We start from the raw sequence: 25,948 nt of genomic DNA, 5'->3' as shown, positions 1-25,948 counted from the left end.
ATGCGAAAATTGAAAGCTTTAAATTGCTTCAAAACTCATTCTCTTAAGAGAGCCACCAACTCTCTGCGAGCACTTCCTTAGGTGGGTGCCCTATTCAAGCCCACGGATGGAAGAACAGTGCCTCTAGGTCGGGAGGGCGTGAGTGGATGATCCCCCGCTGCCTAGTTAGACCCAGTTCCCAACACGCTTCCTCGGTCTTCCACGTCCGCTCTGCTCCTTCCAGTTCCCTCAGCACTGGGAGCCGATTGGACCGGCCGGGCCGGTCCCGCCAGCCGACCCAGGGATCCCAGCCGGCGTACCCAGCACCCCCGCCCTAGGTGCACACACGGCACACCGACTTCGGCTCCACCCTGCTCCACGCCGCCCCACCGCCGCCGAACCCTTTTCCCCTTCGAAGCCCCGCCCCTAACCCCTCAGCCCGCCCCCCTTCTCTATTACGAGCTCGGGCTCAGCACTCCTGGTGGACGGACTTTTTCCCGGAGAGACCACGCTTCCCCTCCAGCTCGCCAACGGCTCCGCCTTCCCGCCGGAGCCTGACCCTTCCCAGCGTGCCCGGCGATTCCGGCGTGCGAGGCCCTTGGAGGGCAAGGCTCCAGGGCCTGGCTTAGGGGCGCGAGAGGCAGTCTGGGAATTGTAGTTCACGCGACCACGAGGACGGCTAGAGGGTGGCGGCGGAAAGGACTCGTCGTCCCGGCGTGCCCTGCGCCTCAGCCCGCGCGCTCGCAGCTTCTCGCTCTCGCCCGCCCGCCCGCCCGCTGCCTTGCCTGCTCGCGCTTTCGCTCGCGCTCTCCTCGCGGATTGTGGGGGCTCTGACCACAGCCTGCGGCTGGGGAGGGCGACAGAGGCGGCGGCTCAGGGGAAACGAGGCTGCAGTGGTGGTGGTGGGAAGATGTCGGGCGAGGACGAGCAGCAGGAGCAAACTATCGCCGAGGACCTGGTCGTGACCAAGTATAAGATGGGGGGCGACATCGCCAACCGTGAGTGCGGCCTCGGGGGGTCCGGAATCGAGGCTGGGAGGGCGAGGTGCTGGGCTGACCGCGGAGGGGCTGGCGCGGTGGGGTGTTGCCGAGTGAGCGCCCGTGGGCTCCGTATCGGTCCGCTGGAGTCGGCGTGGTGGGAAGACCCAGTGTCGCGCCCGGGACCGGAGTGGCCAGGCCTGGACTGGAGTCTGTGGGTGCGGGCCGGCGACCGGGGAGAGGGCAGAGAGAGGGACCCGGGCAGACTTCGACCCTAGGCCGTTGGTAAAGGAGGCAAGGCGCGTTTTCTTCGGTGCCCGCACTCCTCCGTCCGGGTCTCGGCGGCCGCCTCGGAGAGGAAGCGCCCAGCTGTTGGCGACAGAGGCGCCTTTCTGTTGTGTTGCGGCTCCTGAGCGTCAGGAGCAGGGCCGGCACGTGTTGCCGGGTCCCTCCTGCCGCCGCCGCGGTCCCTGACACCAGCCTCCCCACCACGTGCTTTGCTGGAGCCTTCCTCCTTTACTTCGTCGCTCGCCCTGGCGAGGGCCCCCTTTCACCCTGGGCCGGCTCAGGGGGCCGTTGGAGGGCACCCCTGGACCTTCTATCGCAACTCTTGGGAACTTCGTCTGTGTGTTCTCGAAGTTGTTGGTTACTGCCGCCTTTCCAATCTGTGCAGAAAGCCTCAGCCCTCGCATTGGTTTCCGGGGACTTGCTGGAGTTCGGAGGAGCGTTTTGAGGTTGCCCTTGCGCCCCAGCTAGGCGGGCTTGTGAGCGGTCTGGCCGCGGGACCGGCTTCAGGATTGTCACCGGTCATCATTCGAGCCCTGCTCCGACTTCCTCAGCAGTTTGCCACTCTAGGCAGATGTCTCACTTTCTATTTTCTCTCTTTCCAGTTCACCTTTCCATTTTAAAACCCACTGAGAGAGTTAGAAGCTACTCGTCTGAGCTTCTACATGGTCTTAATAGTAAAGATAGGAAGAGGTTTTCAGGGTGCCTTTGGCCCTGAAGCCGAAGACCTGGGTTGTTCTAACTTCCAGTTAATCCAAAACTGAGACCTCAAAAATCAAACCTGAAATTCTGGATGGATCACGGAGAGGGTGTGAACAGAACAATGCTTTCTCAAAAGTGGCTCAGTGGACGTGTAGTGTAGTGCCTTGGCTTGGGTGTACTTTAGTTTTTGATACTAGTGATTTGAACTAAAAGAAATGTTTCTTCTTTCTTGCAGTTTGTAATTTGGGTTATTTGTGATCTCAGATATCAGTTTTGAAATCTCAGGATCACTAATCCCTTTAGATCTATGGCAGGCTGAAAGCCATGAGCCCCTGAAGCCTAGAGACTTCCGAATAGCCCCCTTAGTTCCTACATGTTTATGAGGGAATAAATTTAAATAAATTGCGATTACCAACACCTGATTAGTGATGTGTGAGAAGACAGGAAGGTAACAATTTCCCAATGCATCAGCTTCGAGTCAGCAATTCTGTGTCCCTGACGCCCATAAATGTTTTGTAGTCTACTTTGCATGTATGTGGGGCACCTCGGCCTGAACCCTCTGCAGTTCATTACTGTGTTTTGCCAGGCCCAAGGTGCCTTTGGACAGTCAGGTTTGTCTAAGAAGACGTTGTGTGTAGCCAGTTGTCACATAATGTAAGGGAGACAAGGAGGGGTTGGCCTTTTTTATTTTAGGAAAGGAGGGTAGAAATTAGAGGTTATAGGTAGATACATTCAAGAAGCAAGACTCAAGTTTCCTCTCTCAGCCTCAAGGTGCTGGCGCTGGGAATTAGAAGTTCCGAGTCCAGCTTACATACCAGGGTGGTCAGCAGACAGTAAATACATGCCAGGCTGATGTGGTGGGATTCTGTCCCCAGGGGTACTTCGGTCTTTGGTGGAAGCATCCAGCTCAGGTGTGTCCGTGCTGAGCCTGTGTGAGAAGGGTGATGCCATGATCATGGAAGAGACAGGGAAGATCTTCAAGAAAGAAAAGGAGATGAAAAAAGGTAAAAAAGAAAAGAAAAAAAAAAAAAAAAACCTCTCACTAGTTTTCCAAACTTGGCCCTTATCTGGTTCTTTTTTTTTTTTTTCCCCATTATAATGATGCAAACCCCACCCAGCCCTGGGTGGGATATTTTGGAGATTGAAATAGTAAGTGGGATACAAGCAGTGCCCTACCCAATCCAACGTGGTTAAAGTCCCTGAGAAATTTTTTCCTTTTTTCTGAAGGGCAGCAAGAGAGAGAGCAAGGCAGTAAGGCTAACGATTCTGTCTTTACAGGTATTGCCTTTCCTACCAGCATTTCAGTAAATAACTGTGTGTGTCACTTCTCGCCTTTGAAGAGTGATCAGGACTATATTCTCAAGGAAGGTGACTTGGTAAAAATGTAAGGCTAAGCCATTTTAGAGCGTTTCTCTTTCCCAAGTACTTGCACTATGCCATTCCTAATGTGGTGCTCTGCCCTTGCCTTTCAGTGACCTTGGGGTCCATGTGGATGGCTTTATCGCAAATGTGGCTCACACTTTCGTGGTCGGTGTAGCTCAGGTAGGTGGCCTACTTTTGAACTCTGTTCCAGTGGGGTTCGTTTACAGGGGACGAGGGTATGTGTGCACTGCAGTTGCCTCAGCCCTATCCCCTACCACCATGTTTGGGGAGAGTCTCTACAGAAGTCTCTAGAGAAACACTTTTTCTTTCATGTTCATTGGCTTGGGTGCACAAATATTACCCACATGGTGGGCTGAGTTAGCGAGCTTCTCTGAATGCGCTTCCTTATCCACAGGGGACCCAAGTGACAGGGCGGAAAGCAGATGTCATTAAGGCCGCTCACCTTTGTGCTGAGGCTGCCCTGCGCCTGGTCAAACCTGGAAATCAGGTAAGCTGTTTTATCCAGCCCCAAAGAAAGAACCCGAGATGCATCAGGCACCTGTAGCCACTCTGGACAGAACTGCCAACTTCCCCCACACCCCTTATTTAAAAACTAGCCTTTTAAAATAAGCTGTGTCTTGGGATGGGATTTCTTTTAGAGAAGAGGCAGGAACTGAGCGCTTGACACTCAACAGCAGACAGTTCTGTGCTAGGTGCACAGAGAGTGATGGTTTCTTCCTTAGGCTGCACATAGAGATCCTTCTTTTCTTTGTTCATGGTATTTACCTTATTCATTTGAAAGGCACACAAACACTGTTCACTGGTTACTCCCCACGTGCCTGCAATAGCTGGGGCTGGGCCAGGCCAAAATTGGAAGCTGGGAATTCAGTCTTGGGTGATAAGGACCCCGAGACCTGAGCCAGCACCTGCTGCCTTGCCTCCCAGGGTGCACATTAGTAGGAAGCTGGAATCTGGAGTGGAGTCAGGACATGAATCCAGGCTCTCTGAAATGAGATGCGAGTGCCTCATGCAGCATCTTAACTATTAAACCAATGCTTGCCCATCTTTTCTTGTTTTGTATGTGCATCTGTCCCCAAAATAACTTGAGCTAAGTACCTTACAATACAACACAAACTCAGTTTTAAAGGCTTTATAACACAAAAGTCAAAATAAGGATGTGGTATAGTGGGTTAAGCCTCTGCCTACAGCACCGGTGTCCCATATCTGCTCCATTTGAGACCCAGCTGCTCCACTTCCAATCCAGCTCCCTGCTAATGTGCCTAGGAAAGCAGTGGAAGATGGCCCAAGTCCTTGGGCCCCTGCACCCATGTGGGAGACCTGGAAGAAGCTCCTGGCTCCTGGCTTCAGATTGGCCCGGCTCTGGCCATGGCAGCCATTGGGGGAGTGAACTAGCAGGTAGAAGCTTGCTGTCTCTGCCTCTTTTTCCCTGCTCTGTAACTCTGCCTTTCAAGTAAAAAAAAAAGATACCAGCGGGCTGGTGCCAGAGTTAGCGCTGACTCTGCAAGACAATTAGGAAGCCCAGAAGTCTTAAGGTTCTCGTAGACTAACAGAATTACACACTTTAGATTGTCAGTGGACACAATTCTCTAAATTTAAATTTTCAGAGGCCCATTCAGTATTTAAAACATCTTTTTTTCTCCTTTTCTGTGTTCTTCAGTTCTTCACACTTTTAATTTGTACTTTATTCCTATTACTACTTTTTTAATACAAAAATATCCATATGCATTTATTCATAGGTCTTAATACCACAAAACATAATGAAAATTGAGAACATTGCTTATTCAGCCAGGAGCTTTGAAATTATTTGATTGGAAATATAAATTGGAATTTCTCCAGAAAATATATCTGCATGGGATTCACTTTATCATTGATGCTTTAGGAGTACATTTTACAGACCAGTAATCAGGCTTCTTGTGTGTTTAAATGGAAATGAACTTGATAAGCATAAAGAAATAACTTTTCTTTTATGTAGCAGCAAAAAGAGTCTCCAAGAAAGAGACTGTTTCATTTCCTTCCAACTTGGATTCACCATAAATATAATCCCCGATGGTAATGGAACTTCATCAACAGTATAATTCAGCTGTCTTGCCCAAACAGTCATCTCCATCTGGAAGATATGGCCTTTAGAAACACATTTTCCTATTAATTTTTGTAGAACTTCTTTTCATTATAATCTGAAACTTCCTGTTAGATAAGACAGATGCTCCTGGTCTCAGTAAAATCTGAGTAATAAAATTGCCCCCATGGCTGATCATTTTTTTTTTTCAAATGTACCTCTATTTCTTTTTTTTCAATTTTTTAACTTTTATTTAATGAATATAAATTTCCAATGTACAGCTTATGGATTACAATGGCTTCCCCCCCCCATAACTTCCCTCCCACCCACAACCCTCCCCTCTCCTGCTCCCTCTCCCCTTCCATTCACATCAAGATTCATTTTCAATTCTCTTTATATACAGAAGATCAGTTTAGTATATATTAAGTAAGATTTCAACAGTTTGCACCCACATAGCAACACAAACTGAAACATACTGTTTGAGTACTAGTTATAGCATTAAATCAAAATGTACAGCACATTAAGGACAGAGATCCCACATGAGGAGCAAGTGCACAGTGACTCCTGTTGTTGACCCAACAAATTGACACTCTAGTTTATGGCGCCAGTAACCACCCTAGGCTGTCATCATGAGTTGCCAAGGCTATGGAAGCCTTCTAATTTCGCCGACTCTGATCATATTTAGACAAGGTCATAAAAGACAGGGTGAGGATAGTAACCAATGATCCTAAGAGTGGCATTTACCAGGTTTGAACAATTATACAGCATTAAGTGGGGAAGAGGACCATCAGTACACACAGGTTGGGAGTAGAGCCATTGGTGGTAGAGTAGAGGTTATGATTATGAAGGAATGAGGCCCAAGTGCGCTAGACAGGGTCTAGAACAAAGGACAGAGTCATTATTAGAGGAGCTAAGAAAGGTGCTGTCTAAGCTACAATTAAGTTTCTGATTGAGAGGCAAATAGAACCTGACAGAAGGGGCTTGATAATAATCTGGTGGGCTTTAGGCCTTGTAAGTTAAGAGGCCCAGACCTATCTATCTCTTCACATGGGGTATATCCTAAGGGAGGTGTGAACCTCCTAGGGGAAGGCACTCTGTTGACTTTCATTACTTGGCTGGCCTGGGAGGAGAGCTGGCCAGGTAAAGGCAGGTGGCATCTCTAACAAGAAATTGACAGTTCTGCCTGCAATGTTGCTGACCCTACTTGGCCGTCCCCTCAGCTGCAGTGGTCACTTTGGAAGCTGGGCTGAGTGAAGGGCTTTTCAGCTTAGAGCCAATAAGATCTGTGGCTCTGACCTGGGCATCCTTTGACTCCAGGGCAGGTCCATTTCCAGTGATCCAACTCTTGGCAGAGCTGCCGGGGCTCTTCACAAGCTGACTTCTGCTGAAGCCCAGGCTTACCACATTGAAAGCCACTGCAGTAGACTGGCCTATTGGGTCTCCTTGAGGGCAGATCACTGTACAGATCAGCCATTAATAGGCCTGCCACCCAATATGTACCTCTATTTCCTTTGTAGTGAATTCCAGACACAATATCAGAATTTCCTTCCTTTTGCTTCCTGATGAATTCAGGAATAAATTTTGGATGGTGTGAAAGGTCAGCGTCCATTATAATGGTGTCATTTCCTATCGCATGTTCCATTCCATGAATGTATGCAGTTCCTAGTCCCAATTTCTCTTGAGACCTCAGAAGAATTTTGTCTGGCACATAGATCTTCTGCAGCAGTTCAGCCACATCTTTTGTTCCATCTGGACTCCCATCATCTATGATTGTAATTTCTTAGTTCATTCCACTCTTGGAGAAGCAGCCACACAATGAGTGGCGGGTTCTCGCGCTCATCATAGGTGGCAAGAGTACAGAATACTTGTTCTGCTCTCGCTAAGACCTAGGGAGCGTCCGACTCCCTTCCACGGAGGCCACGGTGGAACCCCTGTCACCACTTAATTGCATTATGTTTATTTAATCTTCTTAGTTTCTTTACAGTGATACCTACTCCATAAAGTTGTTTCACAGCCTTTTGGACAGGGCCTCAGGCATCCTAAATACCTGAGTGCTCTGTTACCTTACATGTTTAGTTTTATTATGATTACTGTCCATCTTCACAGGAAAGTAGTTGTTTAGTGGCTAGCACGTAGCTATGAAATCAGTCTGGGTCCATACCATATTGTCAACCCTTACTATTTTAGAAGTTAATTCAAATTTTCTCATCTGTAGAATGGGAAAAATAAAATTGTGCCTTCTCTCAGGATTCAAATAATTGAGATGATCCGTATAAAGTGCTTCTCACAGAACCTGGCACATAAATATTCAATCAATATTAGGTATGATTGATTACTCATTTGACTTAGAGTTAGTAGCTTAGATGAGGATCTGATTGTACCACAAAGGAAAATTAAGGGTGTGCTCTCTCCCCTCAACAGGTAAAACGCCAGGTATAAAGGAGTAAACACTGACTTAACATTAGAAACCTAGACTTAATATTTTTCCACTTAATACTTTTTTATTTCTTATTTTATTTATTTATTTATTTATTTATTTATTTGACAGGCAGAGTGGACAGTGAGAGAGAGAGAGTGAAACAGAGAGAAAGGTCTCCCTTTTTCCATTGGTTCACCCCCCAAGTGGCCGCTACAGCCGGCATGCTGCACTGATCTGAAGCCAGGAGCCAGGTGCTTCCTCCTAGTCTCCCATGGGGTTAAGGGTCCAAGCACTTGGGCCATCCTCCACTGCACTCCCTGGCTACAACAGAGAGCTGGACTGGAAGAGGAGCAATCGGGACAGAATCCAGCATCCCGACCGGGACTAGAACCTGGGGTGCTGGCGCCGCAGGTGGAGGATTATCCTAGTGAGCTGTGGTGCCAGCCTCCACTTAATACTTTTTTAACCTTGAGCAAATCATTTAGCTTTTCTGAACCTCAGTTTTCTTATCTTGATCATCTAATTGGACAATCTTTGCTACTGCATTTTGCTTTTAATATATCATTATTTTTATTTGGAAGTCAGAATTAGCTATCCTCCATCTCTGGTTCACTCCCCAAATAGCTGCTACAGCTGTGGCTGGGCCAGGCCAAAGCCAGGAGCTTTCTTTATCCAGGTCTCCCATGCAGGTGCAGAGGCCCAAGGACTTGGGCCATCTTCCACTGCTTCCCAGGTGCATTAGCAGGGAGCTGAATTGGAAGTGGAGCAGCCAGGACACAAACCAGTGCCCATATGGGATACTGCAGACAGCAGCTTAACCCAGTGCGCCACAACGCTGGCCCCTGCTAATGCACTTTGTAAAATGATTTGCAAATCTAGGAATTTTTACTTTGTAGGGATAAGGCTGTGAAATGAAAAATCAGTGAGAGAAAATTATTGGCACTTGATGGGGGATATTAGAACTCTTCAGTTCTTTTATGCTTCCTCCTCTCCTGGTAGAGAACTTGCTTAGTCCCTGGCATCATACCTTTTATTTGACATTGTATATTGTACTTCCAGAACACACAGGTGACAGAAGCTTGGAACAAGGTTGCCCACTCATTTAACTGCACACCAATTGAAGGTAAGAGCCTAAAAAGACTGAGCAGAATGAAGGCTTTCGCTCCAGCTTAGTGTAAGCCAAAAACCTCCCTCCAGCCCCTGTGTTTCCATAGCCAAACACCTTCCTCATTGGCTGCTCCACCAAACTAGTTAGGTGGGTGGATTTGGAAACCTTTGGGGATTCTCGATAGCCATAGGCCTGTGCTGTCTGCAGGTATGCTGTCCCACCAACTGAAGCAGCATGTCATCGATGGAGAGAAAACCATTATCCAGAATCCCACAGACCAGCAGAAGTAGGTGCCAGCTCACTGCTCTTCCTCAGCCCCATCAGACTGGTCACCCACTTTTTGTACTTGCTCCCAACTTGATCTTATCCCCCTTCTATCTACCCAGACTCCCGGGAGCTACTTCTTGTTAACGGCTCCCCATTTCTCCATTCCTTCCAGGAAGGACCATGAAAAAGCCGAATTCGAAGTGCATGAAGTATATGCTGTGGATGTCCTCGTCAGCTCAGGAGAGGGCAAGGTGAGGAGAGTCCCAGAGTTCCCTGGGCTCAGTGCCTGAGGGTGTGTTCGCCAGACCTTATTTGCCCTGACTTAACTCTTTCAGGCCAAGGATGCAGGACAGAGAACCACCATTTACAAACGAGACCCATCTAAACAATATGGCCTGAAAATGAAAACCTCGCGTGCCTTCTTCAGTGAGGTGGAGAGGCGTTTTGATGCCATGCCATTTACCTTAAGGTACTGCACTTCACAAGGACGGGACTTGGAACCAGTCTGACTCACAGACCATGCTCCCAGGAACCAACACTTTTGCCTCCCCCTTCCCTCCCTCCCTCTCCTCTCCTGCCTAGACTTGTAGCTCATGCTCGTGGGCACCTGCTCTCTCCCTTCCTCTCCCCATCGCCTTCTCATTGAAGGTAATGTAAAAGAGCAATCCTTAGCATGATCTTGGCCTGAGGCTAGGAGCTATTTAAAAACATGGGCAAAGTGGTGAGACTTGATGAGAAGTTAAGGATACCTCTGAATTCCTTCTTCCCTCACCCAGAGCATTTGAAGATGAGAAGAAGGCTCGGATGGGTGTGGTGGAATGTGCCAAACACGAACTGCTGCAGCCGTTTAATGTTCTCTATGAGAAGGAGGGTGAGTCCTGGGGAGAGGGCTTCTCTCTGGGGCCCTGAGTACATGGTACTGTTCTCCCAGGAACTTGAGGAGAGAGGCTCAGTATGACAAAGGAACAGTTTTTTCAAAGCACGCCTTCGTTTTTCCTCAGGTGAATTTGTTGCCCAGTTTAAATTTACAGTTCTGCTCATGCCCAACGGCCCCATGAGGATAACCAGCGGTCCCTTCGAGCCTGACCTCTACAAGTCGGAGCTGGAGGTCCAGGACGCAGAGCTGAAGGTAAGTGTGCACGGGAGGTGGTGGCAGTGTGGCGCCGGGCTGGGAGTGGGCCCCGCGTCGGGGGGTCCTGAGCTAGGGCACCATCAGTCACCCTCCGCACTGGCGCTTCCTCCACTTGCCTCAACAGCTGTTGCCTTCTTCCTCCTGTTTTCCAGGCCCTCCTCCAGAGTTCTGCAAGTCGGAAAACGCAGAAAAAGAAGAAAAAGAAGGTGTGTTGTGGTCGTCCCCGTGGCCTGTGTGTGGATTTCTGCGGAGCTTTCCTCAGCCTGTCCTTAGCTGGGCCACCACTCCCGAGTAAGAACTGACAAGTCTTCTCCCGCTCCTTTTCTCCCACGTAGGCCTCCAAGACTGCAGAGAATGCCACCAGTGGGGAGACGTTAGAAGAAAATGAGGCTGGGGACTGAGGTGGGTCCCGTACCCCAGCTTGCTGCTCCTGCCTCATCCCCTTCCCACTGCACCCCGGGCTCTGAAGTGCGGTTCGTTTTCTCCACCCAGGACCGCCAGCAGAGCAGGGTCTCCCTGCCCCACCCCAGCCCCACCCCAGCCCTTTCCGACAACCACCGGCTCCCACTGACTCTGGTCTCGGGAGGCCAGGCTTCCCAGCCGCCGAAGACTACTTTAAATAGGAAAAAGCAATTGGATAATAAAATCAGGAGTCAAAATCCACCGTCTTCAAGCCCCTCTTTCTAGCCTTTTCTACGATTCTCTGCTTAGTCAATGCCTGTGGCCCTACAACAGAACAGGGAGGAGGCCAAATCAGCCGCCACCATTATAAACTCAGCTGAGATTTTTTATACCACTCCGATGGCAGCATTCCCCCGTCTGTTTGGGGCTTTGTTCTCTTCCCACTCTCCCCTACTATTTTGGCCTCCAAATTAAGAGGAGCTGTTCAGATTGTGATTTACGTGATGGCAGATTGCTCCTCAGATCCAGGCTGTCTCATCAGGCCCCTCCCATTTTTAGGGGCCGGAGCCTCCATTTATGAAGAGATTCTTATCTAATAAATGGATCCTCGTTTGTAAATTTTTTTAGTCATTTACTTTCTGCAGGATCTTTTTTTTCCCCCTTTTTTTTCCTCCATTTTCACAAGGCTGTAAAGAAGTAGTCCATCTCAACCGTGTCCTTTTCTGTGGAGTCAGGGGGATCTCCCCACTCCATCTTACACACACCTAAGGTGGAAGCTCAACTGTGGTTTTGTTCCCTGTCTGAAATATGTTGACCTCCTTCCCTTGAAAGAAATCAGGAATCAGAGGAGTAGACTGAAGAGACAACTCCTGGCTTTCTGGAGCTTTGGACTTGGATTGGATGCATTGCTGGGGGGTTGTAGAGAAAGGTGACAAATTTCAGTACCTCTGGCATGCTGTCCCAGGGAACCAGGGCTCCCACTAAGTTATGAGGTTTTTAAACACCTTGAAAATGACATGGCGTTAAAATAAATTTGGATTTGCTCATAATGATGTGCCTTTGTATGCTGCTGTTATCTGGGGTAGGGTGCGGTTTGCAGGAATGATTGGAATGGTCTGCTATAGTGCTGTAGCCTACCTTTCAGAAGCAAGGGGGCCTTGGGGAAAACAGATCCTGGATTCCCTGAAGATAAGAGTAAATTATCTATGGGAGCTTGGTGATTTAACTTTCTAAACTAGAAACCCTCTGTTTTTTAAGATTTCTGTATTTGCCTAAAAGGCAGAGTTGCAGAGAGGGAGTCAGATCTTCCATCTGCTGGTTCACTTCTCAAATGGCCACAATGGCTGGGGCTGGAACTCCATCCAGGTCTCCCACCTGAGTGCAGGGGCCCAACTACTTGGGCCATCTTCCCTTGCTTTCCCAGGCAATCAGCAGGAAGCTAGATCTGAAGGGGAGCAGCTGGGGCTCAAACCACCACCCAAATGGGATGCTAGTGCACAGGCAGCAGTTTAACCTGCTGTGACACAGCGCCGGCCCCCTTGTTCCCATCATTTGTTCACGCATACTGCAATAAATAACTGCACATTGCTTATCTGGATTCAGAAACCAGGAAGAAATGCTAGTTTCAGGGTGAGACAGATTGGGTAGGTCATTAAGATGTGGGTGTATGCCTACCTGTGAGGCACTGCTGCCCTGGACATAGTTCGCTGGAACAAAACAAGTATAGAATAAGTATCCCTCATATAACACATGGAGTAATTCACCCTAAAAACTTGATCCGCCCGTTGATGCCTCTCCATTATACATCTGTCCACACCCATAGCTAAACTATGGTCTTCCAAGTGATGACTTGTCATTATATATGTTTGTTATTTATTTATTTGAAAGGCAGAGTTAACAGGAGACAGAGGCCTTCCCATCCACTGGATCACTCCCCAAATGGCTGCAATGGCTGGGCCAGCCAAAGCTCAGAACTTCATTTAGGTCTCCCACGTGAGCGAGGCATCTTCCCCTGCTTTCCCAGGCACATTAGGAGGGAGCTGGATCTGAAGTGGAGCAGCTGGGACTCAAACCAGCGCCTATATATGCCGGTGGCTGCAGACGTCAGATTTACCCGCTATGCCACAGTGCTGGCCCCAGTCCTCAGTTATTTACAAATTTATTTCTGTGGTGGCAATGCAGATAATGTAGGAGGCAGGCTAGGGGTGGGGAGGACAGCAACTATGTGGAAAATACCTGCCTTTTCAGTTTGCTATAACCTAAAAGTGTTCTTAGAAAATAGCTTCTTGGGGACCGGTGTTACAGCTGGTAAAGCCACCTGCAATGCCAACATCCCTATACGGTGTTAGTTTATTTGAAGGCCAGAGTGACAGCAAAATAGGGAAAGAGGCCTTCAATCTGCTGAATCACTCCCCAAATGGGCACAGTGGCTAGGGCTGGGCCACAGCCAGGCCACAGCCAGGAGCTTTTCCCACATGGGTGGCAGGGGTCCAGGCACTTGGGCCAACCTCCGCTGCCTTCCCAGACATGTCAGCAGAGAGCTGGATTGGAAGCAGACCTGGGTGCTTATACAGGATACTGTGGTCGCAGGTGGCAGCTTAACCCACCGCACCTCAACACCAGCCCCACCCTCAGATTGACTTGTTGGGAATTAACAGTTGAAATTCTGGTGGTCTTGTTAGAATTCTGCAAGGCTTGTTTGCTTCTGTTTGGTTGGTTTTTAAGGATTCATCAGGGCAGGCATTGTGGCACAGCAGGTTGAGGTGCAGCTTGAGACATTCGGATCCCACACTGGAGTCCCAGCGACCTTTCAGTCCAGCTTTCTGCTAATGCATCTGGCAGGCAGCAGTGGTGGCCCAAGTGCGCGGTTCCTGGCACCCACGTGGCTGACCTGGGTGTAGTGCCTGGCTCTTGGTTTCACCTGGCCCAACTCTGGCTGTTGTGGGCATCTGGGAAGTGAAGCAGCAGATGGAAGATGTTTCCCCCTCTCTCATTGTGCCTTTCAGATAAATCTAAAAAATAATTTTTTTGGTCATATTCTGACAGTGACAATGTTAGAACTACTGAAACATTTGGAACTAGGACCCTAAACTTTTTTTTTTTTAACAGATTTATTTATCTTGTATATACACCAAGTAGCAAGATTGCTGGACTTATGGCAGTTCTATTTTTGAAGACCCTTCATGCCACTTTCCACAGCAGCTGTACTAACTTACCATTCCCACCAGCAATGTAAAAGGGTTCCTTTGTTTTCCCCCCATAAGCCTTTTATTTAAGGAATACAAACTTCATATATTTCATAATTACAACTTTAGGAACATGGTGGTTCTTCCCACCGTACCTGCTCTGCCTCCCACACTCCTACCCCTCTTCCTCCTCCCTCTCCTATTCCCATTCTTATTTTTTACTAACATCTATTTTCTATTAACTTTATACACATATGACTATGTTAGGAATTCAACAAATAGTATGGGAAAAAAAAACCCACAACAGTCAAGACAAGGGCTGTTCAAAGTCACTGCTTCTCAAAGTGTCAATTTCACTTTACTATAGATTGTCTTTTAGGTGTTCTATTATCACAGGTCAGAGAGAACATACGGTATTTAGGACCCTAAATTTTTAAAACCTTGTTTTATAATAAAGTGCAATATTATTGATAGAGAATCCATCAGATCCAAGAAGGGACTGTAACAAAAAAATCTTCACAGTGTTTAAAACAATAACATGAAGGCTGCGTGGTTGTTCCTTTACGCTTTAGTGACATTTCCTGGAGCCAAATCTTTGGGGATGTTTGTTTTCTGGTGCTTCTCAGCTGACTGTACCAAAAGACTGGTGAGAAGTTCTTTTCCTTAACGCTATCACGCCTCCCTGGAGAAGACGTAGCTGGTCTTTCTCCTCACTGCCCACGGTTAGATATGCACTGCTAGCTAGGGACAGACGGCGCGTGGTGACTGGGAATCTCTAGTGACGTGGAGAACACCATACTGCGGTTATTGTATTGTTTTTTTTTTTTTTAAGATCTACTTATTTATTAGAAAGTCCGAGTTACACAGAGGGTTACTGTATTCTCAAGAGTTCTGAGGGAACAGGAGGGGATCTCTTCTGCAGTAGATAGCCTCTCCGATTACCCTCTTCCTGTCCTTCCACGCGGGGGAGTCTTAGGGCCTTCGGACGTCCCAAGACCGAATCTCCTTGCGGTAGTTTAAATAAGGCAAAGCGGCAAGAGAAATTAGGAGTTTATTTCTACAGTCCGTACCTATCCGGAATAAAATGGAGGACTTCGTCAAGAAACTTCAACTCCCAAGAAGCGATGCGAGGGACAGCGGAAGCTGCTGCCCTTTCCCATCCGCACCGCTCGGAGCTCCGTAGGAAGCAGGTGCTCGTGCAGCAGCGACGAGGTCTTCGTAGTCAAGCGAGAGCGGCGTGGGCTGGGAACGCGACATCAAAACGGGCTTCCCAGGAAAATTCAGCCCCGCCACTTCGCTGGCGTCCGAGGCCCAAAGCCATTGTTACTCTTCCTGAGCGGCCCGCGCCGGGGGCGGGGCGACGGAAGTGACGACACGCAGCGCGCCGTTAAATAGCCGCGGGCGGAACTCGCTCGCTCTCTCGGCTTTAGCGCCATCTTCCTGGGTGAGTGTTGGCGCTGCTGGTGTTCGGGCCGCACGGACAATCCGTTGACATCTGACCTGTGCACTGGCCATCATCACAGCGGACTAACTGCAGTCTTTTTCTCTTTCCCCGTAGAGACCTCCGCGCCATGAGAGCCAAGGTGAGCGGCCCCCAGAGTTGAGCTCGGGAGGTAGGAGTTGGCGAGTGGGGGCCGGCCCGGAGAAGGAAGCCGTCCCAAGGGTCCCCAAGACCTGGCGGGCGCGGAAGGGTAGTTTGAGGGAGGGGCAGGGAGGGAACAGCGAAGGCGTTGGGGGAGAGGGGTCGGAGGCAGTATTACCCAGTGTCTGCGACCGAGTCCCCGAGCCAGACTCTGCAGCTGAATAGCGCGCTGCTCTGCCTGGACCTGTTACTAAGACGAGCCCTTTTTTCCATTCCCTGCCTGTGATCGGCCGGTAGTGGAGGAAGAAGCGAATGCGCAGGTACGTCGGGACTTGGCCAGCCCGGGGGAGGGAAGTGGGGCGCGGCCCGGGTGAGACGGGAACAGCTCGGCTTGGGAGTCGGAACGGCTTTAGGAGGGGGGACGTGAAGGACCATGATGGGGGCTGTGTGCTGCTTTGTGTTCGACTTCAGGGGGAGGGGGAACGCGAGGCCTGCGGGGTGTGTGCAGGTGGCGCAGTCTCGCTTCTTGCTTTTCAGGCTGAAGCGCAAAAGAAGAAAGATGAGACAGAGGTCCAAGTAGATCGCTGGCTGTGTGCGCGTGACGGCCGAGGGCAGGAGCAGGAATGCCCGTCCCGGGACGCCGGTGCAGCTGTTGGACTGCGAGCCGCTGCGTCCGGCTCGGCCGAGACTCGGATCGCTGCGAACACCTGGGAGACCGCTCCGCCGACACCGAAACGGCCCCGGAGGCCGCCCTGGGCCGGGGCTTTCTGGACTAATCCTGTTCTGTTGTGGCCGACTGTAACGCGCGTACAATAAAAAGCCTCTGCTGTCCTAGCCGAAGAGCCAAACTTGTGTGTCCTTGGTTTCTCCGCTGGGTGGGGGTCGGCGTGGAGGATGTCCAAGAGGCGGGGCGCGGCGGTGGGCGTCCGCGCAGCTGTGGGAAAGCGCGCTCGGGGACTGGGTTCGAGTTCACGGCCGAGTGCTCGTCGCGCTGCCCGAGCGCCGCGACGCTGTGTGGTCGGTTGCCATGGTGACGCGCGGAGCTTGCCGGGAACTTCCTGCGGCTCGTCGCTCGGCCCGCGCACACCATAGAGTGTGGTTCCGGGTCTGGCGGCTAGAGCGCCACTTCTTCCGCAGGAAGCGGAAGAGCCGTAGGGTGGGCGGCTCTTTGTCGAAGCTAGAGGACCGGCAGGCGGCAGCAGCAACTACGGCGGCGGCGGCAGGTGAGGGAGGCGGGAGGCTGAGGTAGAGGCCGCGCCCGGAGGGGAGGAGTCGAGGCCGGCCTAGTGGCCGCGCTCGGCCGGGCCACACGCGGCCCCCCAGGACCGAGCTGGCTGTTTCACGGAAGCCCAGGGCAGAGCCCCTTTTCTGACGGACCCCGCTTTCGCGAGCAAACGCCAGCTCCGTGACGTCACAGCCCTGCCCATCCCCGCATCTTGATGTCACCTAGGAACACTCGTTGCCCCCCGCCCCGGCCCCGGCCGCACTTGGCGCTCTCTTAGTGCCCTGCTGGTCCGGGCCGCCGCCGCCGCGTCCTGGCAGCGCCGCACGGAGCCCGCCGGGCTGGAGGACTTGCTGCCGGGAAACTCCTAGGACTTTTCCCTCCAACTCTGGGGAGTTGGAAGGCGTCCGAGTCACCGCCCTCCAGTCGGCTCGGCCGTCCCGCCGCACTGTCAGTCGCTGCCCTCCCACGACTCCATGTTCCGCCTCCAGAACTCCAGTCCCGGGCCGGGTCCTACCCCCGCATCCTCCTCCGTCACGAGGCGGGGCGCCCCTCCCTCTTTGTTCGCTGGGGGCCGGTATCCCAGTGCAGCCTCCCCGCCTGCCCGAATGCGTTCTGCCGCCTCGTTCTTGCTGCTGGAGCAGTTCGGTGTGAACCCCAAGGAAATTCGGAGGCTCCCCGGGCTCTTGGCGTTCTTGCCCCCGGCACTCCGTAGCCCTGCACGCGTACCCTTTCTTGCACCCAAGCCTCTGTTTCTGTTGTGTTCTTTCCTGTTCAGAACCCAGCAGTGATGTGGAGGTGGAGACCCACAGGAGCCCCGGAGTTCACCTGAGTTACCTCAGGTACCAGTGCGGGGAGAGGGGTGGGGAGGCGTGTCCTAGGGAATGAGCCGCTTCCTGAGGGCCTTGCGGCGCGGCTCGGGCCTGGAGAAGTGGCATTGGTTCTTCGCCTAATCATTTCCCTTTGGGGTCGCAGTTTGTATCTTTTATCTCTTCTCTGAACATGGCTGTTGTTCTGGCCTACTTTTGGAAGAAAAGGAGCCCACTTCCTTTAGAGCTTCTTGTGTGGCTCTGGCCGCAGGTCTGGTCACTTACTTTTGGGAGATCTGAAGGCACAGCCAAGGTGATGGGGTGAGGCATGATACAGGTCAAGGCCGAAAGAGTCCCTTATGCTCGCGGGGCAACAGTATGAGTTCTCTTGTTTGAACAGCAGGGGGAGCCCGAACACTGCTGAGAAGAGGTTCAGGAGGTTAGACACGTGGTCGCAGGGACTTCCAGTCTTCCTGGGGGTGGAGAGAAGGGAGGGCTAGAACTAGGGCAGTGGACTGACATTCCAGAGCTCTCTTGGGAAATAGGAGACTTAAAAAGCTTTTATGGAGTCTATAAATAAAGAGGATCTTTGTGGGGTAAGGCGTGGTGTGGTTTGATGTCAGTGGGATCTTCCCATGGCGGGGGCGGGGGTGGGTAGAAAGGGGGCTTGGAGAATAGGGTAAGGAAGGTCACTTGTTCCCGTGAAATTAACTCCCTCTCACCTTGCCCTTGGCGCAGGTCCTTTTGTTCTGGGGCTCTAGAAGTGGAGGCTCCGGCTTGCGATCTGCTCCCCGGAGAGGAGAGGCTGCCCTCTGTACAGTTGGGAGTAGTGGTGGGCAGGGAGCAAATACTGAAGAAGACAGGTTTAGGAACTGTCCCCACGCTGGTGACACCAGTCTGTTGGATGGTAGAGATCTGAGACAGAGCCCTCACCTGAGATCCCACAGATGAGGGATTACAGGGAACGTGACCCACAGCCCAGTAGCTAAGCATCCCGATCTGGGCACTGCTCCTAGTCTCCTCCCAGCCCATTCCTGCACGAACAGGTTTTCTTTTTCCTCTGAGTCTCCTTTGTAATTAAAGACATATTTTTAATTGACACAGTAATTACACATATTTATGGTACAGTGTGACATTTCACCACACACATAGAGCATGTACTGATCTGATCGAGGTGGTTGGCATACCCAGCACCTCAGATATGTGTCATTTCTTTGTGTTGAGAACAAATGTAAATTCTCTACCTATTTCGAAATGATTGCGGGCAACTCTAGTTACCCTACTGTGCTTTAGAAAGTCAGAAGTGATTTGTCCTATCCAGCTGTTAACCGTTCTCTGTTCCCCCTCCTCAAACTGGTAGCAGTTTTAATTGCACACCCACAACTTTAATAAGGTCAGCTCAGAAGGGAAGATAAAATCTAACACTACTCTCTCCCTGCCCCCTTCTTGGCGCATCATTAGTGAGATGAGGTGGCTTTATCCTAACTCCCTCTCTCCTCCGTTAGCCAGGCAAGCGTGAATCATTCTGACCCAGACCAGGTGCACAAGGGTCTGGGCGGGACTTCTGACCCGTCAGCCAGTCCACACAGAATTTTCATCCCCTGAATTCTTCACTTGTAAGGCCAGTGCCCTACCAGCTTGCCGGTCTGTAGTCAGAAGGCCTGCGATCTCTCTGGAGGACTCTTGTTTGACACAATTTTCCTCTTTTTCAGCAGTCACCAAGAGTGGCAAGGAAAGGAAGAAAGCCCTGAGTTGGGGGGGACCAGGATGCCTGACCGGGACGGCTATGCCAACGGCACTGGGAGCAGCGGGGGAGGCCCCGGAGGCAGTGGCAGCGAGGAGGCCAGTGGAGCAGGGGCAGGTGGCGGCGGGGCCAGCTCGGACGCCATCTGCAGAGACTTCCTGAGGAATGTGTGCAAGCGAGGCAAGCGCTGCCGGTACCGCCACCCAGACATGAGCGAGGTGTCCAACCTGGGGGTGAGCAAAAATGAATTCATCTTCTGCCACGACTTCCAGAACAAGGAGTGCAGTCGCCCAAACTGCCGCTTCATCCACGGCTCCAAGGAGGATGAGGATGGCTATAAAAAGACAGGCGAGCTTCCCCCTCGGCTGAGGCAGAAAGTGGCAGCCGGCCTGGGCCTCTCACCGGCTGACCTACCAAATGGCAAGGAGGAGGTCCCCATCTGCCGGGACTTTCTGAAGGGTGACTGTCAGAGAGGAGCCAAGTGCAAGTTCCGCCACCTGCAGCGGGATTTTGAATTTGATGCTCGGAGCGGGGGCGGCTCTGGCGGGGGCGGCTCCACAGGCTCAGTGCCCCCTGGCCGACGTCACGATCTCTATGACATAATCTATGACCTTCCCGACCGAGGCTTTGAGGACCATGAGCCGGGCCCCAAGCGCCGGCGAGGTGGCTGCTGCCCTGCCGACGGCCCGCACTTTGAGTCCTATGAGTACAGCCTGGCTCCGGCCCGCGGAGTGGAGTGCAGGCTGCTGGAGGAGGAGAATGCCATGCTCAGGAAGCGGGTGGAGGAGCTCAAGAAGCAGGTCAGCAACCTGCTGGCCACCAACGAGGTACTTCTGGAACAGAACGCCCAGTTCCGCAACCAGGCCAAGGTCATGACCCTGAGCTCCACTGCACCAGCAACTGAGCAAACTCTAGCCCCCACCGTGGGTACTGTTGCCACTTTTAACCATGGCATTGCCCAGACGCACACTACTCTCAGCAGCCAGGCTCTACAGCCTCGTCCTGTTTCCCAACAAGAACTGGTGGCCCCTGCTGGAGCTCCAGCTGCTCCCCCAACTAATGCTGCACCTCCTGCTGCTCCACCACCCCCACCCCCACACTTGACCCCAGAGATCACGCCACTGTCAGCTGCTCTGGCCCAAACAATCGCCCAGGGCATGGCACCCCCACCTGTCTCCATGGCTCCTGTGGCTGTCTCTGTGGCTCCTGTGGCCCCTGTGGCCGTGTCGATGGCCCAGCCGTTGGCAGGAATCACTATGAGCCACACCACCACGCCCATGGTGACTTACCCTATCGCTTCCCAGAGCATGCGCATCACGGCCATGCCACACTGATGGGCCTAATGGACACTCCCCTGGTGTAGCCTCCTAGGCCTGGGGTGGAGGGGTCCTTACCCACTCGCCTGGCCCTCCCAGGCCCTGTCTGAAGGGCTCAAGAACTAGGACGAGAGACTAAGGAGTATGCTTCTGAGGAGAGGTTGGGCTGGTGTGTTCTCTCACCTCCCATAGGCGGGTCCTCTTGTCCATCTCCTTCAAGCCTCGCTGCAGTGCTCAGGAGTAGAAACTGAAGCCAGCAGAGAGGAAGGGCGGACTGAGGGCTGTGTCTGGGAGTTGGGGGCATCCATGGTCTTGTCCTCGCTTCTGCACAGCACAGGTGTCAGCAGTGGTTTTGGAAGAAAACAGATGCCCTGCCCAGAGGGAGGACCAGGAAGCACTGGGAGGTGGGTGGCCGGAGGAGAAGGCCTGGCTGGAGCCTTCAGACAGTTTGGGGCCCAGCTGGGTTGGACAATACAGGAGCTGCTCCTGGGCCCCTGGGAAGGCTGGGACCACAGTACTCCAGCCTGAAGACTAGGGGAGTGCTCATCACCCTAGTTTGGCCTGGAAATGGATAGGGCAGGGCCCAATACTTTCCAAAGAAATAAAAATAACAATTATTTTTACCTAATGGAGGCAGTGAAAACATGCTTAGATATTCTGTGTGGAAGTTGGGAGCAGTAAGCAGATCCCCAGATCCCGTGCCAAAATGGGATGAAGACCCCACCCTCCCCTTGCCTGGGCAAGTTGTATGGAGGCCAGTGGAGAAGGGTAGGGACCCAGAAGATGACCAGATGGGGCTCTGGGGAAGGCACTTGGTGGGTAAAAGCATTGGAGCCACCAGGTCTAGTTTAAAAATAGCGCCATCTGTTTCTGGTCTCTGCATGTGCTGTTCCCAGGTTGCCTTAGTAACCAGGGCTCCTAGGGTCATTGAGGGGGGCAGGTACTAAGAAGGATACACGTGGTGAGGAATGGGGCCGGGATGTTACGCACTTGACAGAGCCTTCTCACTCAGAGCAGGGCAGGTGGCTGTTTTGCTCGGAGTTGTTGATGGCAGTTAAAGTCCCTCCTGTTCGTCCTTTCCTCAGTGGCCAATGCCTTAAGCCTCCAAGGCTTCGGAGGTGCTGGGAAAAGGGAGTTCTTCTGGGGACACAGTCCCCAGGATTTGTCCCTCTCTTCCCTCTGTCTCCACAGGACCAGAGATTTAAATCCACTTATGGGTCAATAAGGCCAAGAGCCCCAATAGCCAAACATCAGCTCCTCCTCAGCTCACGGCTGATGGAGGGGAACAACTCAGGTGTCCCTAGTTTAATGGGGGCAGTGGACCTGGGGTAGAGAGCGGCCGTGTGCTGTGCTCCCCCAGAGTATCTCCTGCTACCTCTTGCTCTCTTGTCTGGTTGATCACTCAGGTTACAACGTCTGAGGCTGAAGATGGTGGGCTAGGTCAAGGCTGGCCATTAAAAAGACTAAAAGGGGAAAAACACTGTTGATGGGTTTTTTAGAAACACCACATTGGTAAGCTTAATGTTGGTTTTCTGGCAAAATTCTGGATTATTAAAAGAGATGGTTTATGAGCATTAAGGGGAGAATGTGGTCATGGATACCAGCATGAGTTCTCAGTGAAATCTTAACTGACTCTTTCTTCCTTCGTGCCAAGTATCTCCAGGGTTAAATTTGGGAAAACTGTAGACATCCTGTGTCTTAGTGCTCTCCAGCTGAAGACCTCCAGCCACACACGTGTCCGGAACAAGCTGAATTGTATACTCCTTGCAGCAGGGAGAGGGCACACCACGGGAAGTCGTGGTGTGTGTTCCCAGGAGCACGGTAGAAAGGACGTGGAGGACAGGGACTTGGCTGCTCCTGTGGCGCGGATGCTGTCGGGGGAAGCAGGACCAGGACTCTGGTCTTCCCTAGTCCTCCAGGAAGGCAGGCTGCAGCGCACTAGCTCTGCAGGCACTTGGCGATGAAGCAGCCGCTGCTCATTAGCTGGGAGAGGGGGACGTTCGCTGTTTTGTGGTTTGCACGCTGACCTTGTTTTGTGCTTAAACAAAATTGTGAGGTGATTGTGCGTGTGTGTCTCACTTCATCACAGTCACTGAGTGGCCTTGTCGTGTTTGTCTCACTTCCATCACAGTCGGTGAGTGAACTTGTTTGATGAAATGATTTGTGTCCAACAGAAGAACTTGGCTAGCTGTGAGCCCAGGTCGGCCCTAACAGCTCTGAAGCCTGGCTGTGTCGGGCCAGTAAACAGCTGCTTCCCTTTCACCTCCAAGTCATTGCAGATACAGAAAAAATACCAGTCAGTTTATGAGTAGCTCTTGATGAAATCTGAATATCGGGGGGGAAAAAAGCAGGCCGGCGCCATGGCTCAACAGGCTAATCCTCCGCCTTGCAGCGCCGGCACACCGGGTTCTAGCCCTGGTCGGGACGCCGGATTCTGTCCCGGTTGCCCCTCTTCCAGGCCAGCTCTCTGCTGTGGCCCGGGAGTGCAGTGGAGGATGGCCCAAGTGCTTGGGCCCTGCACCCCATGGGAGACCAGGAGAAGCACCTGGCTCCTGGCTTCGGATCAGTCCGGTGCACCAGCCGCAGCGCGCCGGCCGTGGCAGCCATTGGAGGGTGAACCAACGGCAAAGGAAGACCTTTCTCTCTGTCTCTCACTCCCACTGTCAACTCGGCCTGTAAAAAAAAAAAAAAAAAAGCGAACATTTGTACCTAGAAAATGCTAGTGCGGTCGTGTAAGAGTAATCTAATATGTGCAAGGGCTATGTTTTATTGAAAAATGAAACATCTTGGATAGAAATGTTGAAAGCCCATGTACTCAACTGTAACACAAGGAAGTACTAAACAGTATTCAAATACGTCTGTAACTTGAGTTGACTCAAACACTGCATCCGTCTCCCTGAAAATGTTGCTTAGGGATAAAGCCTTGAGCTGGTCTGAGATAATTAGCGATCTACACTAGCACTCATGTGAGCACAACCTGGGACTGCCAGTTGACTATAAGAATCACCCCAGTCCTGTCAGTTCCTAACTACGGAGGGGGTCTGCTGTGCTCTGGGCAGCTTCCTAGGGCCTCCGTAAGGGTGCTTAAACCTTAGTCGTGGATTGTGCTCGTTGTAGCTCCTATGATCCGCTTAAGTGGAACCGCTCCAAAGTATTGAGTGTTCTTAGAAATGTAATATGTTTTTTTAAATTTATTTGAAAGGCAGAAGGGCCGGTGCCGTGGCTCACTTGGCTAATCCTCCGCCTGTGGCGCCAGCACCCCAGGTTCCAGTCCTGGTTGCTCCTTTTGCAGTCCAGCTCTCTGCTGTGGCCCGGGAAGGCAGTGGAGGATGGCCCACGTGCTTGGGCGCCTGCACCCGCATCGGAAACCAGGAAGAAGTGCCTGGCTCCTGGCTTCGGATCGGCGTAGTTCTGGCTGTAGCAGCTATTTGGGGGGGTGAACCAACAGAAGGAAGATCTTTCTCTGTGTCTCACTGTCTTAACTCTCAAATAAATAAATTAAAAAAAAAAAAAAAAAAGGCAGAGAAGGAGTCGGAGACTGAGAGCCACCATCTGCTGGTTCCTCCCCAAGTGCCCACAACAGCTAGAACGGGGCCAGGCTGAAGCCAACTCACCCCAGGTCTCCCCCACCTGCTGCCTCCCAGCGTGTGCAAGAACCCGAGACACAAAATCCAGGCACTCCTTAATGACCAGGCCAAAGGCCTACCCCTCTAAACAGAACTCTTAGAGGCCTGTTGGCAAACCAGTGGGGTAGCTAGAAAAACGATGCGGGTGGGGGACTGGCAAGACCAGGCTGAGGAGAAAGCCAATAGATGTCTTCAAGTATTTAAGTTGCTGAGCAATGGAGGAAGGTTCTCTGTTGCACAGGAAATAAACGGAATTCTAGAATAACAGCTAACGCTCACAGAGTGCCTACTGTAAGCCGAAGTGCCACTCTAGGCATTTTACGTGGACTCACTGACACAATGGGTAGGATTATCACTCATTTTGCAAAGGAGGAAGCAGGCTTAAAAAGTAACCTGCAAAGTGTTCTACAAGCAGTTAGGAATGGGGCCAGGAGTCTCTTCAGGCATTCTGGTTCCAGAGAGAAAGTTCTAAAGATAGAGCCATTCAACAGTGGGACCACCAACTGTTACTAACTTTGAAGGACTAACACAAGTTTCCTAATGAGCTGAGGCCAGAACACATCATCAGATTCGGCTTCACCTAGGAGGTAATTAGCGTTGACATAAACCCAGGTTGCAAACCCAGGAAGTCTAGGTCCTCTGCTTCCCCTAGGCCCCGCCCTGTGAGGCCCCACTTCCTCTAATAAACGGCCATGTCTGCCTGTGCCCACTTACTGCTTATCGCCAGCAGGTGGCACCTGGGCAGCAAGATTGTCAATGGGTGGGCCCCACCCTGTTTACTGACGTCGGTAACTGCATTGCAGCTGCTGGTCCGCTAGCTTCTGGGCCCTGGCTGAGACAAAAGCCTCTCAGGATGAGTTTCTGGCCCTGGGATAGCGTCTTAAATAGGAGGTGCTGATGATCTTGGGGTGGGGAGGGGAGGAGATGAGGAAGGGGAGAGGTTTGAAAAGGGGCCTCCATGGGTCACCCTGTCATCCACCAGCCTCAGGGACCCTCCTTGCTCCAGTACTTGGTGAGTTTCAGGTTCCGTTCTGCCTCGCTGGTTGGTGAACAGATCACTCGTAGCTCCACCACGCTCCTTGTCACTTCTGGGAATATGGAGGGTAAGGGAGGAAGATAGAAACTACAGCTCTGGAAACTGAAGCAGTCAGGTCCCGCCAGCCCCAGGGGTGTGGAGAAATCGAACCGAGAAAACTTGAGGGAAGGAGGCTGGGCAAGGTAGCTTTGATGAAACACAGCCGGATGAAATTATGCCCTGCAGAGCCAGATAAAAAGTATCAGCTGCAGACCTAGGTTTTCCCCAGTAACAGCCCCAGCTCGCCTGCTGCATCCCACAGAACAACAATAAGATGCACACAAGTTCACTGCATTAAAGCTGATCACTTTATGAGCAGCTGTCTCCTCTTCAGCCTCCACTTAATCCAGTTGCTGGGTCCCTGGACAGCAGTCTGCCTCCAAGGCCATTATCAGTGTACCTTGCCCTTCCCCCTCCTGAACCCGTACAGTCCCGTGTGGAAATGCATTAGTTCTACACATGATTGTGTTCCAACCCTTGCCTCTGGTCCAAATAAGAACCCGAATGGTCTCAGGACTCTCGATTTCTTATTGGAATGGCGTAGAAGTCCCTCAGGGTAATGACATTCTCGGAAAATGGACTGACCCTGCGGCAGCGGAGTCCTCGCTCCTCCGGAGCTAATTTAGGTGCAGTGGATCCCCCATGACGGAGGTGATTAACGCTTCAAGATCTCCAAACA

General features: G+C 51.7%; 2 protein-coding genes across 5 annotated transcripts; both read left to right on the top strand.

Annotated features, from left to right (window-relative positions):
- Positions 1-739: 739 nt before the first annotated feature.
- Positions 740-16,311, top strand: PA2G4 (proliferation-associated 2G4). Of its 3 annotated transcripts, none has more exons than XR_009867056.1 (16): positions 740-977; positions 2,819-2,947; positions 3,222-3,327; positions 3,416-3,485; positions 3,721-3,813; positions 8,861-8,924; positions 9,117-9,195; positions 9,349-9,427; positions 9,512-9,645; positions 9,953-10,047; positions 10,178-10,305; positions 10,461-10,514; positions 10,644-10,710; positions 13,819-15,478; positions 15,775-15,797; positions 16,015-16,311. XR_009867056.1 is itself a non-coding variant. In XM_062203484.1 (14 exons), exons 1-13 carry the CDS (start codon positions 890-892, stop codon positions 10,707-10,709), a joined length of 1,185 nt encoding a protein of 394 aa, XP_062059468.1. In that variant the 5' UTR covers positions 740-889; the 3' UTR covers position 10,710; positions 10,801-11,762. The 3 variants fall into 3 exon arrangements, 1 of the variants encoding a protein (XP_062059468.1); XR_009867057.1 differs by having other exon boundaries at positions 13,819-15,508; XM_062203484.1 differs by lacking the exons at positions 13,819-15,478; positions 15,775-15,797; positions 16,015-16,311 and adding an exon at positions 10,801-11,762.
- A 308-nt stretch (positions 16,312-16,619) lies between these two features.
- Positions 16,620-24,065, top strand: ZC3H10 (zinc finger CCCH-type containing 10). Of its 2 annotated transcripts, none has more exons than XM_062203483.1 (3): positions 16,620-16,700; positions 17,478-17,541; positions 19,224-24,065. In XM_062203483.1, the coding sequence occupies exon 3, from the start codon at positions 19,276-19,278 to the stop codon at positions 20,584-20,586; it is 1,311 nt and encodes a 436-aa protein (XP_062059467.1). In that variant the 5' UTR covers positions 16,620-16,700; positions 17,478-17,541; positions 19,224-19,275; the 3' UTR covers positions 20,587-24,065. The 2 variants fall into 2 exon arrangements, with proteins under 2 accessions (XP_062059467.1, XP_062059466.1); XM_062203482.1 differs by having other exon boundaries at positions 19,221-24,065.
- The last annotated feature ends 1,883 nt before the right edge of the window (positions 24,066-25,948 follow it).

This window comes from Lepus europaeus, chromosome 10 (genome assembly GCF_033115175.1).
Source record: "Lepus europaeus isolate LE1 chromosome 10, mLepTim1.pri, whole genome shotgun sequence".
Lineage (NCBI taxonomy): Eukaryota > Metazoa > Chordata > Mammalia > Lagomorpha > Leporidae > Lepus > Lepus europaeus.
This window is presented reverse-complemented; position numbering and strand designations above follow the sequence as displayed.